The sequence below is a fragment of the Papio anubis genome, chromosome 5 (genome assembly GCF_008728515.1).
Source record: "Papio anubis isolate 15944 chromosome 5, Panubis1.0, whole genome shotgun sequence".
NCBI classification, from domain to species: Eukaryota; Metazoa; Chordata; class Mammalia; order Primates; family Cercopithecidae; genus Papio; species Papio anubis.
Genome location: NC_044980.1, coordinates 9,357,438 through 9,373,142, shown reverse-complemented (window position 1 = coordinate 9,373,142; position 15,705 = coordinate 9,357,438). Strand labels below are relative to the sequence as shown.

General features: G+C 43.6%; 1 protein-coding gene across 1 annotated transcript; it reads right to left on the bottom strand.

Moving 5' to 3' along the window:
• Window positions 1–266: 266 nt before the first annotated feature.
• CCT5 (chaperonin containing TCP1 subunit 5) lies at window positions 267–15,619 on the bottom strand. The gene is made up of 11 exons (XM_003899495.5): window positions 15,280–15,619; window positions 11,451–11,511; window positions 10,822–10,986; window positions 9,499–9,697; window positions 7,059–7,251; window positions 6,827–6,976; window positions 4,485–4,604; window positions 3,648–3,833; window positions 2,803–2,940; window positions 2,001–2,181; window positions 267–689 (listed from the first exon to the last, which is right to left on the bottom strand). The coding sequence occupies exons 1-11, from the start codon at window positions 15,382–15,384 to the stop codon at window positions 562–564; spliced, it is 1,626 nt and encodes a 541-aa protein (XP_003899544.1). The 5' UTR covers window positions 15,385–15,619; the 3' UTR covers window positions 267–561.
• Between the last annotated feature and the right edge of the window lie 86 nt (window positions 15,620–15,705).

The window sequence follows — 15,705 nt, the reverse complement described above, 5'->3', positions numbered from 1 at the left end:
GGCCAGAGGAAAGCAAAGGCTCACATGGGTCTCCATCAGCTCTAAACAATATCCTCGGTTAGGCTGTGAGCAACCTAGTAACAGCACTTAAGGCATCCCGTAATTCTGTGGTGGACCCTCTACAAAGGGCCCACCCATTTAGATAGGAAGAGGATCAAGCCCATATTCCTCTCAATACGAAAGTGCATCTTGAGAGCTCATGTTTAAGCTGTTAAAATAGTCCCTACAGCTTATTTTGAGGGGGAAAAAAAATCCACCCAAACCCCTTCAATTAAGGCAGCATTTAATTACTGTTACAATAAATGTTTCTTAAACCTGAAGAGAAGATAAAGGTTGTTTAAACAGATTCTTTTAATACAATGAATACAAAAGCATGTTGAGATAGTACCCCAATTACACGGCTTTGAACAAGTGAAACTATGGTTACCAAACAGCTATTTTTATTATAGCATCTACAGTGTCTGGAAAAGGATGTAACAATAAATAACTGTAGACACATCACAACACATCCATTTACTTAATCAGAGAAGTGGATCTTACTACATAGTATTCTCAGTGTCTTCATTCTTCAGATTCTCCAGGCTTACGAATGTCATCAATCTTCAAAATCATTCTAACCATTTGTGTTGCAAGAGATATCTGTTGCTTTTTGCCAATCAAGGTTTCTATGACATGCTGTTGCTTCATATCTGAAAAATACAAGGAAATTGATTATCCTAAAATAGCATACAATAAACTATCAATAACCAGCTCTACTTTCTGGTTTATGGAATCACAGTAAGACTTAAGAAATACAAGCTCCTGGAAGCCAAGCAGGAGGCCACTAATTTCAGTTCTATTTCATTTTCAGATGAATGTAATTTCATTATTTCCAATGACACTCTGGAACTCGAACCTGGTAGAGAGAGCTGTTGAGAGGGGGCTTTCTTCAATGACTAGCTACAGGATGAAAATTTTCAGTAACATCTTATCCCACAAAGTAACCATACCCTAACTTAGGAAATCTAAAGTAAGTGAATCCGACCATAGCTGAAATGTAAGATATTTCCAAGAAAGATCTAGAAATGCTAATTTTTTTTTGGAGACAGGTGTCACCCAGGTTGGAGTATAATAGCGTGATCTCGGCTCACCACAACCTCTGCCTCGCCTCAGCCTCCTGAGTAGCTGGAATTACAGGCATCTGCTACCAGGCCCAGCTAATTTTTATATTTTCAGTAGAGATGCTGTTTCACCATGTTGGTCAGGCTGGTGTCAAACTCCTGACCTCAGGTGATCCACCCAGCTTGGCGTCCTAAAGTGCTGGGATTACAGGCATGAATCACTGAGCCCGGCCCTAGAAATGCTAAATTTGAGCACAACCAAGCATTCAAGTTAGAAACATTACATATTTGCCTCACAAAGAGTTGCTATTATTGAAACTCTTGGGATATGAGCATGGAAAGCAGAATGTACCACCTATACTTTTAAGCAAAAACAAACTGTCACATTCTGTGGATGGATTACAGACATGGCCTGATTCAGTACAGAAATGCCTGGGACCACTGTTTCAACAAGCTACAGTCACCATATCTTTTTGGGAGCTGGGCTACAGAGGTTATAGTATTACATTTAGAAAACACTCCACAGTGTGCTGGATTAACCACATAGTGAACTGTGAACTAAAGCCCACTTCAGAGCTGTTTTATACGCTGTCCACTGACAGACATTTGTGTAAAAACAGCAATATGGCATTACTTCCCAAAAACCAGAGATTAAAACCTAAGTCATCTTTGGTGATAGTACCATATGTAGTTTACTGTTACTAAAATGAGTCTTATGTTGCTAGGTCTAGTAGTCTAACCAATTCCTATGGCAATCAATCAAACATTCTAAAATCCAGGATTTGAACACCTGAAGTGGGTTTACATATTTAAAAAGATACCATCATCTCACAGTACACACAGTGGATGATTATTCAGTTTAAATCAGACACCGCACGCAGAGGTGTGACAGCTCCTCACCATTTGTCCCCTTGTGCAAACAGTCGATGCCAAGAGCAGGGTTCATCTCCTTCACCTGTCTGGCTCGGACTTCGGTCATCGTCTGGATGGGATTCATGCCACTGTTTTCAGAGAGGGCCATGGGGATGACCTCCAGCGCGTCGGCAAACGCTCTCATGGCGTACTGTTCTAAAGTGGGGCACTGGAAAGGTGCGGAGGTATGGTAAGTGCACTTGGCAAAACAAAACAACCCAGCAGCACCTTGAAAACACACTGTATCACATACTTGGAAAAGTCAGCTCACAAAGACTTTTAAGAATAGGCTGTCTCTCACACCAACATGGCACAAGTATACATATGTAACAAACCTGCACGTTATGCACATGTACCCTAGAACTTAATTAAAAAAAAAAAAAAAAAGAATAGGCTGTCTCTGTTTCTGTATCTATCAGAATATTATAATGTCATTACAGAATACGGGCAGAGGGTATACATACATGAGAGATGTCTCAAAATACAGCAGCTCTTATGACTTATCTTTAAGTTATACTACTAATTGTGAATTTCACATAACATTAAAAGACCAGAGATTTATTATTTTAAGAATGAACTGGCTGAAAACAGCTGAGAAATGCTAGTTTATGGTAACCTGAATCTGAATACAGGAACATGGGAATTAACTTAGATTAAAACACCTGTCACCTACACACAGCTCACGATGCTTTTGTTCGTTTTGCATCCAGCACCTCGCTGTTCTGCAGCCTCACAGCCTCCACTATCGGCGAGGCCCGAGTCTTTCACTAAGTCTGCACATATCCCTTACCTTATCCGCCTCTTGGCTAACTGCCAGGGCACAGGATATCTCAGCAGCCCCTCCTCCATACACCACACGATTATCACGGATGAGGTTCCGGATGACACACAATGCATCATGAAGGGATCGTTTCGCCTCCTCAATGATCTAAGGAAAACAGCTTTGCCTAAATTAATGTGATCAAGATCTATTCAATTTAGAGGCAAGTATCTGGCACCTTTTTAAAGACAGACAGGCTGTGCTCTAATATTTAGATGGCCTCCACTATCGGATGATCTGTATCTTTCTAGCTTTCCTTCCTGTAACATAGTTAATAAAATTCAAGAGGCAGAGGTGGCCAGTGACTCATTCTAGGATACACGGTTAAGCAAGAGTCAAAAACCAACAAACCTCACAAAGATTTATCACAATGTGCTACAACTCATTCTCAAAGAACAGAGATCATCGATGGTTATTCACTTGGGTTCTCTTTTTCTACCTTAAGGACAGATGTAAGTCATCCTTGGGAATACCATATTGTAATTTGTTATTAAAATGAATCTTATGTTGCTAGGACTAGCAGTTTAACCAACCCCTAAGGTAATTGTACCCAACATTCTAAAATCCAAGACTTGAATATTTAAACTGTGTTTAAGTATTTAAAAAGATATAAAAATCTCATAGCGTATATTGTACACTATAAGGACAGCAGAAAGGCAAATGTGCCTCGTGAAATTAACCATGATACATCATTGTTTGAGAAACATGATTATTTTTCTTAGGGTGACTGTGTCTCTGTTAAATATATACAGGCAAAAAAACCAGACCATGAAGCAAAATAAGCAATAGTATAGGACAAATAGTTGAATTCTCACCATCTTATTTCCTCCTCTAATAAAAATGGTTACAGCTCTGGAGTTCTTACACTGCTCGATGACCAGCATTTTATCCTTAGTTGTCCCAAATGAGATCTCCTGTACAAGACCAGCAAAGCCCAGCTTCTCGGCTGTGAGCTCTGAGAACCTGGGGACGATGCGACCTCCTGTAGCGATGGCAATCAGCTAATCGGGGTGGTCAGGGAGAAGGACGAAGACAGTACTGGTGAAGTTAACTTTCAAAACCGGGCACAAATGAGCAAAACTTGATCTAAGACCACCTTGTTCACTAGAATTGCTGCCCCACTTTGACCAAAACATCTTCAGTTCAACCCAAAGCACTTTGTTAGGTAACAAGGCTCTTGAGGAGCTGGGCGTCTTGATCTGGGGCTTTGGTGCTGCCCGGATCTATCACCCTGCGCCCGTCCCCTAAGCTCATGCCCTCATCTCCCCTCTGCGCAGCCCTCCCTCTCTCTGGGAACCCAGCCTGCATGTTCCTTGCACTGTGCTGCAGTGAGAACCACCAAGGCAGCATTGCCCGGGACTGCCGTTAGTATCTGGATGAGACCAGGTCTTCCAGCCTTAGTAAGTCAACGACAGGGCCAAGTGAGACAACACAGGGAGAGAATTTCAACATGCCAGGGAACACCAGAAACACACAGCACTGTTAACCAAACAGTAACAAAGATTCCAGTGCTTTCCTCTCTCCCAGCTCACCCTCCCCTCATCTCCCAGCCTTGGTATGATGCAGTTATTTAAGGCAGGGCTATCAAAACACCCCTCAACACATAAGCTGAACCCCTACATCTCAAAGTCTCTTCATGTGGAGCAACCTACCTCAATTTCAGGTCCTCCTACCCAGCGAACCGCAGGCAAGTTGTTCTGAAGAAGTAAGTGATTTGCTTCATCATCAAAACCCCACTGACAAATTGCTAGGTTAGCACCAGTCTCTTTAATCTGGGAAAAGAAACACCGCAATCGTATTAAGAGAAAGTGGGTATTTATTCTTCGCTATAATGTTTGAAAAAAGGAGAGGCACAATTGGGTGTAAGGCATGTGCACTTGAACACAAAACCAAAGGAAAGAGAAGGAAGGAAACAGACAAGTGTCCACTTTTCTGTCAGTTCCAAATTCTAAATAGTGAGTATTTTATCAATGGGGATCACCTCATTGTCTAAAGATGCTTTAAAAACCACAAGTAGTAATTCATGCTGAACCCTATTGTTAAAACGATGCGAAGTCAACAGAAATGTCAACAAACAAAGCTAATACCCTTCCCAACCACGGGGGAAATGGCTAACAGCTCTGTCCTGTCACCAATACCTACGGAGTAGTTTCATCTGAGTATGTTTTAAACACACAATGCTATGAACCACTTGCAACCTGCCCATCTCACTTGGATGGACAATCCTCAGTGGATCCATAGATACAAACTAAATCAGGTGCCCACAGAGGCGACCCTGCTTCCCGTAAGGAGCACCCTCACCCCGACCTGCAAAGGGCAAAGTGACTTTTCCCAAATAGGAGGGAAACGATCCGGCTGCCCACCCCACCTCTGGTGCTCACCTGGGACTGCCACACCATGCCCCACAACTCTCACCTACCTGTCTCCATCAGGCCTCCCAGACCACCTGCTACTGCCTGGCTCTCCCTCTCTTCCTTCCCTGACCCTCTGAACTCAGTCCAGAACAGCAGCCTCCTTATACAACCCCTGAAAACCAGCCTGCACCTGCAACCCTCCTCAGATGGCAGCTGCTTTCCCTCTCATGTGCTCAAAACAGGAGAGGGGTCCTTCTTGCTCCTCAGTCACCTACAATGTTCCTCTTTGGGTCCCTGCCTCTCATTCTTTAACATTTTTAGCATCTAGCCCCATCCCCCTTCCTTTCTCATTCTCAGCAACCTGCGCCTCACCAGCATGATCCAGTAACATCCCTGGCCTCTCAGTTTATCTCTGACCTGCCAGCGCAGCTGAGCCACCATTCTCATGACCACTGATGGCCTTTTATGCATAAGCTCCTGCCAGCATGCTCCAATCCCTGAGGGTGGCTGTTCCTTGTAGAAGCCAACACGTTCCTGGCTCAACAGCATCCCCTTCTGTCCTCAGCCTGGAACGCTCCTCCCCTAGGGGCGCTGCTCTCACTCAATGTTGGCCTCTCCTTACAGGTCACGTCTTCTGACCAGTGTCTGTAATGGAGCTGTACCCATCTTTCCCCTATTTGTGCCTCAAGAGCACAAGCTTGGCTTCATTCCCTGCTGTACTTTTAATGCCTACAACAGAGCCTGGTACGTTGTAGGCACAAAGAACTGTATCATCAATGAGTAAGTACAATGACTTTCCCAGGAACAGACATGAAAATCGTCTCTAGTTGGTTTACTATGATAAATAATGCTCTAACCAACACGTTCCTGTCTTCTTGAGTACCGGTGTTTTCAACTCCCAAGGACACAGCCCCCAAAGAGGAGTTGGTAGGTCAGAGAGAAAGCACACCTATGCTAAGGTATTCATAACCCAAACTAGACTTAACCGAGCGAAGAACTGGGATTACTCTAAGTGCATTCTGGTTTAACTCCAGTTACTCATTAACTCTTGTCTAAAATGTATAGTCAGAAATCTTAAGGTAAGCTACATTCAATTTGTCCAGTAGAGCAAATATAATATGTACAATTGAAAACATGGCTTTAGGTAACAGGGTCACTTCTTTCAGGACCCTGAACATACTACCTTTCGAGACAGAGTCTCGGTCTGTCACCCAGGCTGGAGTGTAATGGTGCGATCTCAGCTTGCTGCAACCTCTGCCTCTTGGGTTCAAGCGATTCACCTTTCTCAGCCTCCCGAGTAGCTGGGACTATAGGTGCCTGCCACGCCTGGCTAATTTTTTGCATTTTTAGTAGAGATGCGGTTTCACCGTGTTGGCCAGGACGGTCTCGATGACCTCATGATCAGCCTGCCTTGGCCTCCCAAAGTGCTAGGATTACAGGCGTGAGCCACCACACCCTGCCTGAACACGCTACCATTTTAAGACAAAATCAGAATTCTTCCCTGTTTATGCTTTTCTATGTGATTTTTTTCCTGTGTATGTTTTAGAACTGAAGAAAGACTACACATATTTACTAACCAAACCTAACTAATTGTACCCTTTGGGAGTTTAAATTCCACTGAGGACTCTGGTAAGTCTTACTTGTTGAATCATCTCTTCAAATTTCTCCTTTTCGTATTTCTGAAGGGCTTTATAATCTTCAACAGACGTCACATCCAGCTTATGCTTTGTTTTTGGTTTGGGTGGTTCAAATGGACATGTGAGAATTGCAATCTTAGCATCTTCCACTTTCTATGGGGGAACATAAAGACATTTTAATTGGTGGAATTAAGAGTTAACCAACAGTGCGAAGCTGTGAAATGCAACGGCTTACTTTCGGCATCTGTGGGTGACTGAAATCCTTGTCCACAATCACGCCCTTAATCAATTTAGTGTCCTCCAGCCTGCCACCCACTTTGCCTTCTACTTTGATAAGCTCAAAGTCAACATCTCTCCGCTCCATATCTGCTACAGTGAGGACGGCATTCACAGCAATCTCAGCCATCTGTCGGTGACAACTGTTGACCCTGATGAAAACACAAAACAAACTTCACTGGTTTCACAACTACTACAACCAAAGCAGGCCACATGATACAATGTTACTCAAAGATATAAATCAAATGATATTTTAAGTCTTCTAGAAGGGAATGCCACCTCAACCTGCATTTTCAACAGGTTGGGGCAGAGATTCTTAACCTGTGATCCATGAGCCCCAAAGGGGACCGTATACTTTTATGGGGAAAAAATCACATCTTTATTTTCGCTAACTCTGAAATTTACTATTGCCTTCCATTATGAATGTACTCAAGAAACCACTGTAGTCTGGCATGAACTAAGGTCTTAGAATGCACGACTTCTACAGAATACTGTTACTATTTCACAAGTTCAGAACAGAATGAGAAAGGTAAGTAATCACTCAGGAAAAGTCAGTCTTATATCAATGAAGCGTAGCACTAATCTGGAGGTGAAAGGACTGGACAGGGCTGCTCACTTTCTAAGAATTCACCACAACATCCGTTACAGATGGAGGATGTTACCTTTTTGAAAGCTTTCAAACATGTGAATAGACTGCTCAATAAATTCATTTTAGAGTCAAGAAAAACAACTAGGGAAACCTAGCACTTGAAATAATGTCTGAAATCGTAGATTATCTATAAAAGAGAACCATGAAAGTAAACGTTTTATCTTAAGTAGACGACTTCATACTCGCAAACAGAACGGGGCCAACTTATAAAGCAACAATAGATTTGTACACTTCAAGTAATGATGTTGTCCTCCTTTCATGAGAAAATAGTGTTACACTTATGACAGAGGCTACCCGTAGAGTACTCACTCTTGCCTAGGGAGCTAGTCTCTGCTGAGATCTGTGGTTAGAGGAGGACAACAGGCACTGCTGAAGGCTTCTGCCTTAACACAGGCTTTGCTCAGGGGAAAAGGCAACAGAAGCAGACACTTTTCCTACATTTTCTCTGATTACTCTGAGTTGAGAAGACCCCTCCTTCCTTTTTGCTATAACCACCACAAGCACACAATTGAAAACCTCACTGACTTAATATAATGCCATAAAGCAGCTTACACTGGATTTTTGTTACATTATGGCAACAGACCTCAAGTCTTTGTCATGGTTCATCATCAGTGCACCCCTTGGTTGAGGTTGCCTAGAGTCTCCTGGGGGAGAGCTGTGTCTCAGTGCCCAAAAGACCTGGCAGTAAGCCTGGCAAACGGGTAGTATGCAAACACTGAAAACACCAGAGACAAGTCACTTTCAAGACTCTCTTTACTAAATTGTAATTTTGGATCGGCAATTTGCTGAATAAAAAGGAGAACCCACCCCAGTGGCTCCCCAGCAAAGAAATTATAGAAAGTGTTATGAAAATTCACATATCCTGGCCGGGCATGGTGGTTCACGCCTGTAATGCCAGCACTTTGGGAAGCCGAGACGGGCGGATCATGAGGTCAGGAGATCGAGACCATCCTGGCTAACACGGTGAAACCCCATCTCTACTAAAAATACATTAAAAAAAAAATGAGCCGGGCGCGGTGGCGGGCACCTGTAGTCCCAGCTACACGGGAGGCTGAGGCAGGAGAATGGTGTGAACCCGGGAAGTGGAGCTTGCAGTGAGTGGAGATCGCGCCACTGCACTCCAACCTGGGTGACAGAGCAAGGCTCTGTCCCAAAAAAAGAAAAAAGAAAAAAGAAAAAAGAAAATTCACGTATCTTCCAGGTAGGACCCTTTCTAGTTTTTTTTTTTTTTTGGAGACAGGATCTCACTCTGTTGCTCAAACTGAAGTGCAGTGGTATGATCATGGCTTGCTGCGCCTCAACCTCTCACCTCAGCCTCTGGAGTGCACTATCATGCCTGGCTGGTTTTTTATGTTTTGTAGCAATGGGGTCCCACTATATTGCCCTGGCTGGTCTTGAATTCCTGAGCTCAAGCACACTACTGCTTTGGTCTCCTAAAGTGCTGAGATTACAAGTAGGAGCCACTGCACCCAGCCCTGACTGATTTTTAACACAATCTATTCTGCTAAATTAAAATAACTATATTTTGCAAATATTGTCAAGGGGATTTATGCATGAACTTAGAAATTCAGTTCTCAACTACAATACAAAATGCATGTATCTGCATCTACAATAAAAACAAAGCAAAACCAAGTAATTGAAAGAAATCAAATCAACACAAATCCACCAGTGGTCATTTTGTGCTGCCTTTAAGAGATGGCAAACAAGCTGCCTCTACAAATGTGTGATTGTATCGTCTACTGAAACGTACACTTTGGAGCCCAGCGTGGTTTTTGCTGTCTGAATCAGGGGTTCGGTGTCCTTTATGTCAACAAGGACGCTATCACTGATCTTGTCCAGGTGTTCAATAGCAACGCGGGCAGCCTGCTCATAGCCATCAGCTATTCTGATTGGGTGAATGCCTCGGTCTAGCAATTGCTCCGCTTCTTCTAACAAGGCACCAGCCAGGACTGCAAACAAACCAGCAGACAATCAGTTTAGGAAAACAACAAAACTTCACTTTTAGTATAATCAGCACAAGTTAGATGCTGTCATGGAAAGAAAAAGCTTCCAGAATTAAGCTGGAAGTCATCTTAGAGGCAGAAGCTATCTATTTTTAAAAGAAAGCCTCTTGTTTTGGTTCTAGCAAAGGTCTAATACGACACGTGTCCCCTTATAGACGAACATTCAACCCTCAGTGATGTAAACAATGTAACTAAAGAATATAATGTAAAAAGAACATTTTTCTAAGAGGTAAAAAGCTATTATGTTTCATGGGCCAAGGTCTATTCAGTAAAATTTATCCTGGTGATAAGACTAAAACATTTGTTTATTATTTATTCCCCCCACCCCCATCCTCCTTTCTCCTCATTTTAGGGTCACATAGATGAATTTTGTTTAAATCTACCACTCTCCAAGCGCACCGAGAACAGTGCCTGGCATACAATGGTATCCAATAAATATTTGCTGAATGAATGAATTCAAATTTTATCTGCAGAAAAGAACATTACTGATATTTTGTCTTCAATTTCCCCAACTTTTTAAAGATTTCAAATCTACAAAAAACAAGGTACAATACTAAAATGAGTACCAGTTTACTTATTAACATTTTGCCACATTTTCTCTACTATGTACAAACTGTTTCTGTTCAGCTATTTGAGAATCAGTTGCAGAAACCATGACATGTCACTCCTAAGTATTGAGGCATACAACTGAGAATAAGGGTATTCTCCTACACATATGCAATACAGCGGTCACGCTCAGGAAACTCAGCATTGTAGTACATGATCCATAATCAAATTCCTCCACTTTTCCCAAACCTCTTTTACAGCTTAAAAGACAAACAAAATCAGCGTCCAATCAATCATTACAGATTTCTCTTTGCCTAACAATCCCCAGCCCTCTTTCTATTCTTTTCTAACACTGTCAGTTTTGAAAGTCCCGGGCATTTGTTTTGTAGTGTGTTCTTCAACTTGGATTTGTCTGTCTCCTCAAGCTCTGATTCAGAGACAACAATCTCGGCAGGCATGTTAGCCCTGTGGTCTTAAATGACATCTGTTAAAAGAGAAAGGAAGGATGTTTTGTCTTTTCTTACCAACCACTCCCGTGGTTCCATCTCCAATTTCATCATCCTGAGACTTGGACAGTTCCACCATCAGCTTGGCAATCTGATGATCAACATCCATCATGCTTAAGATGGTGGCCCCGTCATTAGTTACAGTCACATCGCCATCCTTATCCACCATCATCTTATCAAGCCCTAAAAAGACAACATTTAGTAGGCTTTGGGCAAACAACTGGCAACCAGTATCACAAACTATAAAAAAAGACCTCTGCACCCAGCTCTTATCTATGCAATTTATTATATGCAAATATTTCAACATACACAAAATAATAGCTGCATGAAGGCATTTTGAGATTGGCTAATGCAAATGGCAAAAAATTATGGAGCATCATTAAGTATAGTATTAATCTCAAGACAACTATGATTTGGAAAATGCTAATGAAATGATATTAAACATGTTTAAAAAAAAAAAAAGGCCCGACCTAAAACTACACGCGATTATAACCATGTTTGAGAAACCTGAGATACACTACAAAATTTTCGCTGTGTTAAGGAAGTAAGATGCTGCCCTCAATACTCCACCTTTCTGTAGAGAGGTTTGTATTGACAGTTTTATCATTTAAATCTTTTGCTAAAAACATGGAATGGTGGACTCTTACCATTTGGTCCAAGTGATGTTCTCATTGTATTTGCTACAGCCTTTGCTGCCATTATATGAGACTAATGAAACAAACAGAAAAAGCAAATACTGTTACATACAATTTCAATGGTTAAAAGCACATATCTGATGATTAAAAATCACTTACGATTTAGTTTGTTTTCTAGAAGCTTCTACATTTAAGGGGCAACAGACAAGTCTAAGTATTATAACATTTATAACTCGTTTTAATAAGCAATTCTTATATAAAAGAAAAATAACTAAGTGCTTTGTGTTATCTCACTGAATTTTCAACACATTAATGAGACAGATTCTTTTACCAGCTCATTTACAGCTGAGAACAGGGACAGTATGACCATGACCTTACAGGCCTTGCAAGATCACTGTGCAACACAGTCCTCCCTGAGCATCCATGGGGAACTGGTTTCAGGAGCCCCTGAGGACACCAAAATTTATAGATGCTCAAGTTCCTTGCATCCAGGCTTCTATATCTGTGGGTTCCACATCTGCAGATAAGAAGGGGTCTGTACTCATGAGAAACAGTCCAACTGTAAACATACAACACCTCATTGTCACACTATGATTTACTGGATTTACTGCAGAGTTATAATCTTTTGAGCTGGGTGCGGTGGCTAGCACCTGTAACCCCACCTACTTGGGAGGCTGAGGCAGGATTGCTTGAGGCCAGGAGTTTGAGATCAGCCTGGGAAACATGATGAGACCCCGTTACAAAATAAAAAGAAAAAACGTTCTTGCTTTAAAAATCTTCCTCCACCCACCTGAAAGCCTAATAATTATATTTATAGATCAAAGTTAGTGACTGGCTTTTTTTTTGTTGTTGTTGTTGAGACGGAGTCTTGCTCTGTTGCCCAGGCTGTAGTGCAGTGGCATGATCTTGGCTCACTGCAACCTCCGCCTCCCAGGCTTAAGCGATGCTCCTGCCTCAGCCCCCCAGTAGCTGGGATTACAGGCATGTGCCATCATAACTGGCTCATTTTTTTTTTTTTTTTGTATTTTTAGTAGAGACAGGATTTTGCCACGTTGGCCAGGCTGGTCTTGAACTCCTGACCTCAGGTGATCCACCCGCCTTGGTCACCCAAAGTGTTGGGATTACAGGCGTGAGCCACCACGCCTGGCCCGCAACTGGCCCTCTTAAGGAAGGTGAAGTAGCTGTCAAAGCGATAATAAAAAAGTTACCTGGTTTTTTTTTTTTTCACATTTAGCTACCAAATTGAGTGAAATTATTATTATTATTATTATTATTTTTAGGAGAAAGCAAGAGGCAGAAAGAAAAGGATGTAAAGAATTTGGCAAATAGGAGAGATCCCGAAATCCCGAGATATATTTTGCTCTACTGCACAGTAAAGTGGAAAAAATCTTTTTCTTCCTTCTGCTAGTTCTGTGTGTTTCCAGAGGGAAGAGTCTAAACATCAAGCCATAATACATACTATGGACAAACAGAATTATGCTGGCTGGCCTGGAAACTCAGCCTGCTCTGTTTTAGATTATACGGTTTTAGAATATGACTCCTTCCTAAGCCAACTAATGCCTGCACTTTTTTTTTCTTTATTTGAGACACAGTCCTGCTCTGTCACCCAGGCTGGAGTGCAGTGGCATGATCTTGGCTCACTGCAACCTCCGCCTCCCAGGTTCCAGCGATTCTTCTGCCTCAGCCTCCTACGCAGCTGGGATTACAGGTGCATGCCACTACACCCGGCTAATTTTTGTATTTTTAGTAGAGACGGGGTTTCACCATGTTGGTCAGGCCGGTCTCGAACTCCTGATCCTGTGATCCACCCGCCTCAGCCTCCCAAAGTGCTGGGATTACAGGCCTGAGCCACCGCGCCTGGTCAATGCCTGCATTTTTAAGGTGAAATATTATACAGCTAAGTGTTAAACAACTGAAGAATCTCAACAAAATACATATTACCTTTAAGGCTCTAAATGACCAGAGAAAAAGAACCGTGACCATTACCATCAAAACGTTCAAGTCATGGCCCATACATTTCTTTCACTGTTGCCTTCAATTTCTATATATTTTGGTTCTTCAAGTTAGCTGGACGTTTTATGAGGTCAGGGAGCAAGTGTATATCCCCACACTGCTGAGCCTCAACACTCAAAGGATGCCTACCCACAGCATCCAGAGAGATTTAAACACCCACGTTACTGTCCAAATGAGCTCCCACAGCAAAGAATGATCCGACCTCGAATGTCAATAATGTCAAGCTTGAGAATGCTGCTCTAGACCGGCTTTGACTTCGAGAGGTGGCCTTGAACCATGGTGCTGATCTTTGCTTGCAATTGCTCTTTAGAACAATTTCTCAACTGCTCTGGGCCCAAGTCCCCAGTTTTGGAAAAAGAACAACTATCTCAGAGTGTGAGACTTCTGGGCACAAATGCATGCAGTTAGAACAAAATGGCTGATGCAAAACAACCTATAGCTTTAGTTATGTTGTTATAATGCGTGTGTGTACTGGATGTTACTTTCCCTGCCGGTCCCTGTAAGTGAAAAATAAAATAGGATACATAATACAAGTAGCTTGAAACTTTTTTCTTTCTAGAAAGGAAACAAATACTGAGTGCCTGCCATGGATCACCCACTGTGCAGCCCCTCTAAGTCACTCCATTGAACATCACTGTCAAGTCTTCAGCTTTATGGAGATGTATCACCTCCACTGGAAAAGGAGGTTCCGAGAGGTTGTGTAACTTGCACTAAGTCAAACAAAGAGTCCATGGGGGAACTGTATTGTTTCTAACTTTGTGTAAGTAAACTTCCAAGACATTAAGTGAACAGGGACACCTGAGACCTGGTTGAATAGTCTATTAGGAATTCACTTTATAACAAACCCTGAAGGCCCTCCCGGAGTGTCCCTTCCTCTGCATTTTCTGTCGACATCTGGTGCTCAGATGACCCTTTCTTACCTGCACCCCTGCCCTGGCTTCTTTAACCCCTTTGGTCTTCCTTATTCCCTTCGGTCCATCTCAGGCGTTGCTGCCTGAAGCGCAGCTCTACTTAAATTCTGCTCAAAACCCCCCCAGTGGCTCCCCTTCTTCCCCAAGGATAACGTCGTATTTTCCATGCTGGGCATTCAATAGCTTCAGTGCTCCATTAAAACCGGGTGGCTCTTCCACTCTACAACGTGCCATGGGCATTCTTGCCCAAGCCTTTACTTCTACGTTTCCTCTCCCTAGAATGCTCTCACCCCTGATCTAACGCTGTCCTCCAGCACTACGCTTATCAGAACTCTCTCCATAGCTGTCCTTCTCACCGCACACCGCCTTGCATTACGATTTTGTGCGTCCGTTTTTCACTCTTCGCTATTTTTCCTCAAGGGTGGGCAAAAAAGCACTCAGAAATGAAATACCCTGTAAGTGACCACACCTTTACGAGTGACAAAGAAAACGGAAGGGCCGTCGCGGGTGGACCAGCGCAGGGTTAAGCAGCAGCGCCTTAACCAACAGGTGACGGAGCATCTCCCCGGCGCCTTCCCACGGAAGCGCAGCCCCACGCGGCCGTCAGGCTGGAGAGGCCGGGCGGGGAGGCGGTCCCGCTTCGCTCCCGCGGGCGACCGGACTGAGCGGCCCCGCCCAGCTCCGAAGGGCGCTGGCGGCCCAGCCTGCCTGGCCCCCCAATTCCGAGCCCAAGATTAGGCGCTAGCCTCTCCCGAGCTCAGTGAGCCGGGTGCGCGGCCGGAGACCGCCGGGAGACGGGGATTCTCGACCTTTCCGGGGAGCACATGGCACAGCGGCTCCTAAGCTCGCGCAGGCGCAGAGCCACGGCCTCCGCCGCCTCCCCTCAGCCCACCGCGAAGAGGTCCCTGTGCCATTACCTTAAGGGCCTCAAGTCCCATAAGACGGGACTTGCGGTCCTGATCCTTGATGATGAGAAAAGGGCGCCCATATTCATCGAAGGCGAGGGTCCCCATAGACGCCATGGTGGAGTAGCCGGAGTTACTTTACCCCAACCGGCGGAGACCGCTACGGAAGCGAGAACGCACTTTTCTCTCGCGGGAGGACCCAAAAGCTTGCGCACGCGCAGCACAAGACGCGCGGGACTTATATTTTTAACTGAGACTAATTTCACGCCAGACAGTATCTTCTGGAATCGGCGGCCTTCGGGAACTTCTATTATCCAGGAAGCCGTGGGGGGAGGTTTGAAGACACTTAGTGGAAATCTTAGGACACACAAGTCAAGAGAAGATTGAATTTGTCAGTTTTTATAAATTTTACCATTGAGAGTTTCTGATAGTGGGTAC

What these genes read in the sequence shown, in the direction of transcription:
- CCT5 (XM_003899495.5), bottom strand. Translation starts at nt 15,384, where the DNA reads ATGGCGTCTATGGGGACCCTCGCCTTCGATGAATATGGGCGCCCTTTT. An exon ending in TGGGACTTGAGGCCCTTAAG is followed by an intron (nt 11,512 to 15,279) that starts GTAATGGCACAG and finishes TTGTTTCATTAG; the next exon opens with TCTCATATAATGGCAGCAAA. An exon ending in ACCACGCTGGGCTCCAAAGT is followed by an intron (nt 7,252 to 9,498) that starts GTACGTTTCAGT and finishes TGTTTTCATCAG; the next exon opens with GGTCAACAGTTGTCACCGAC.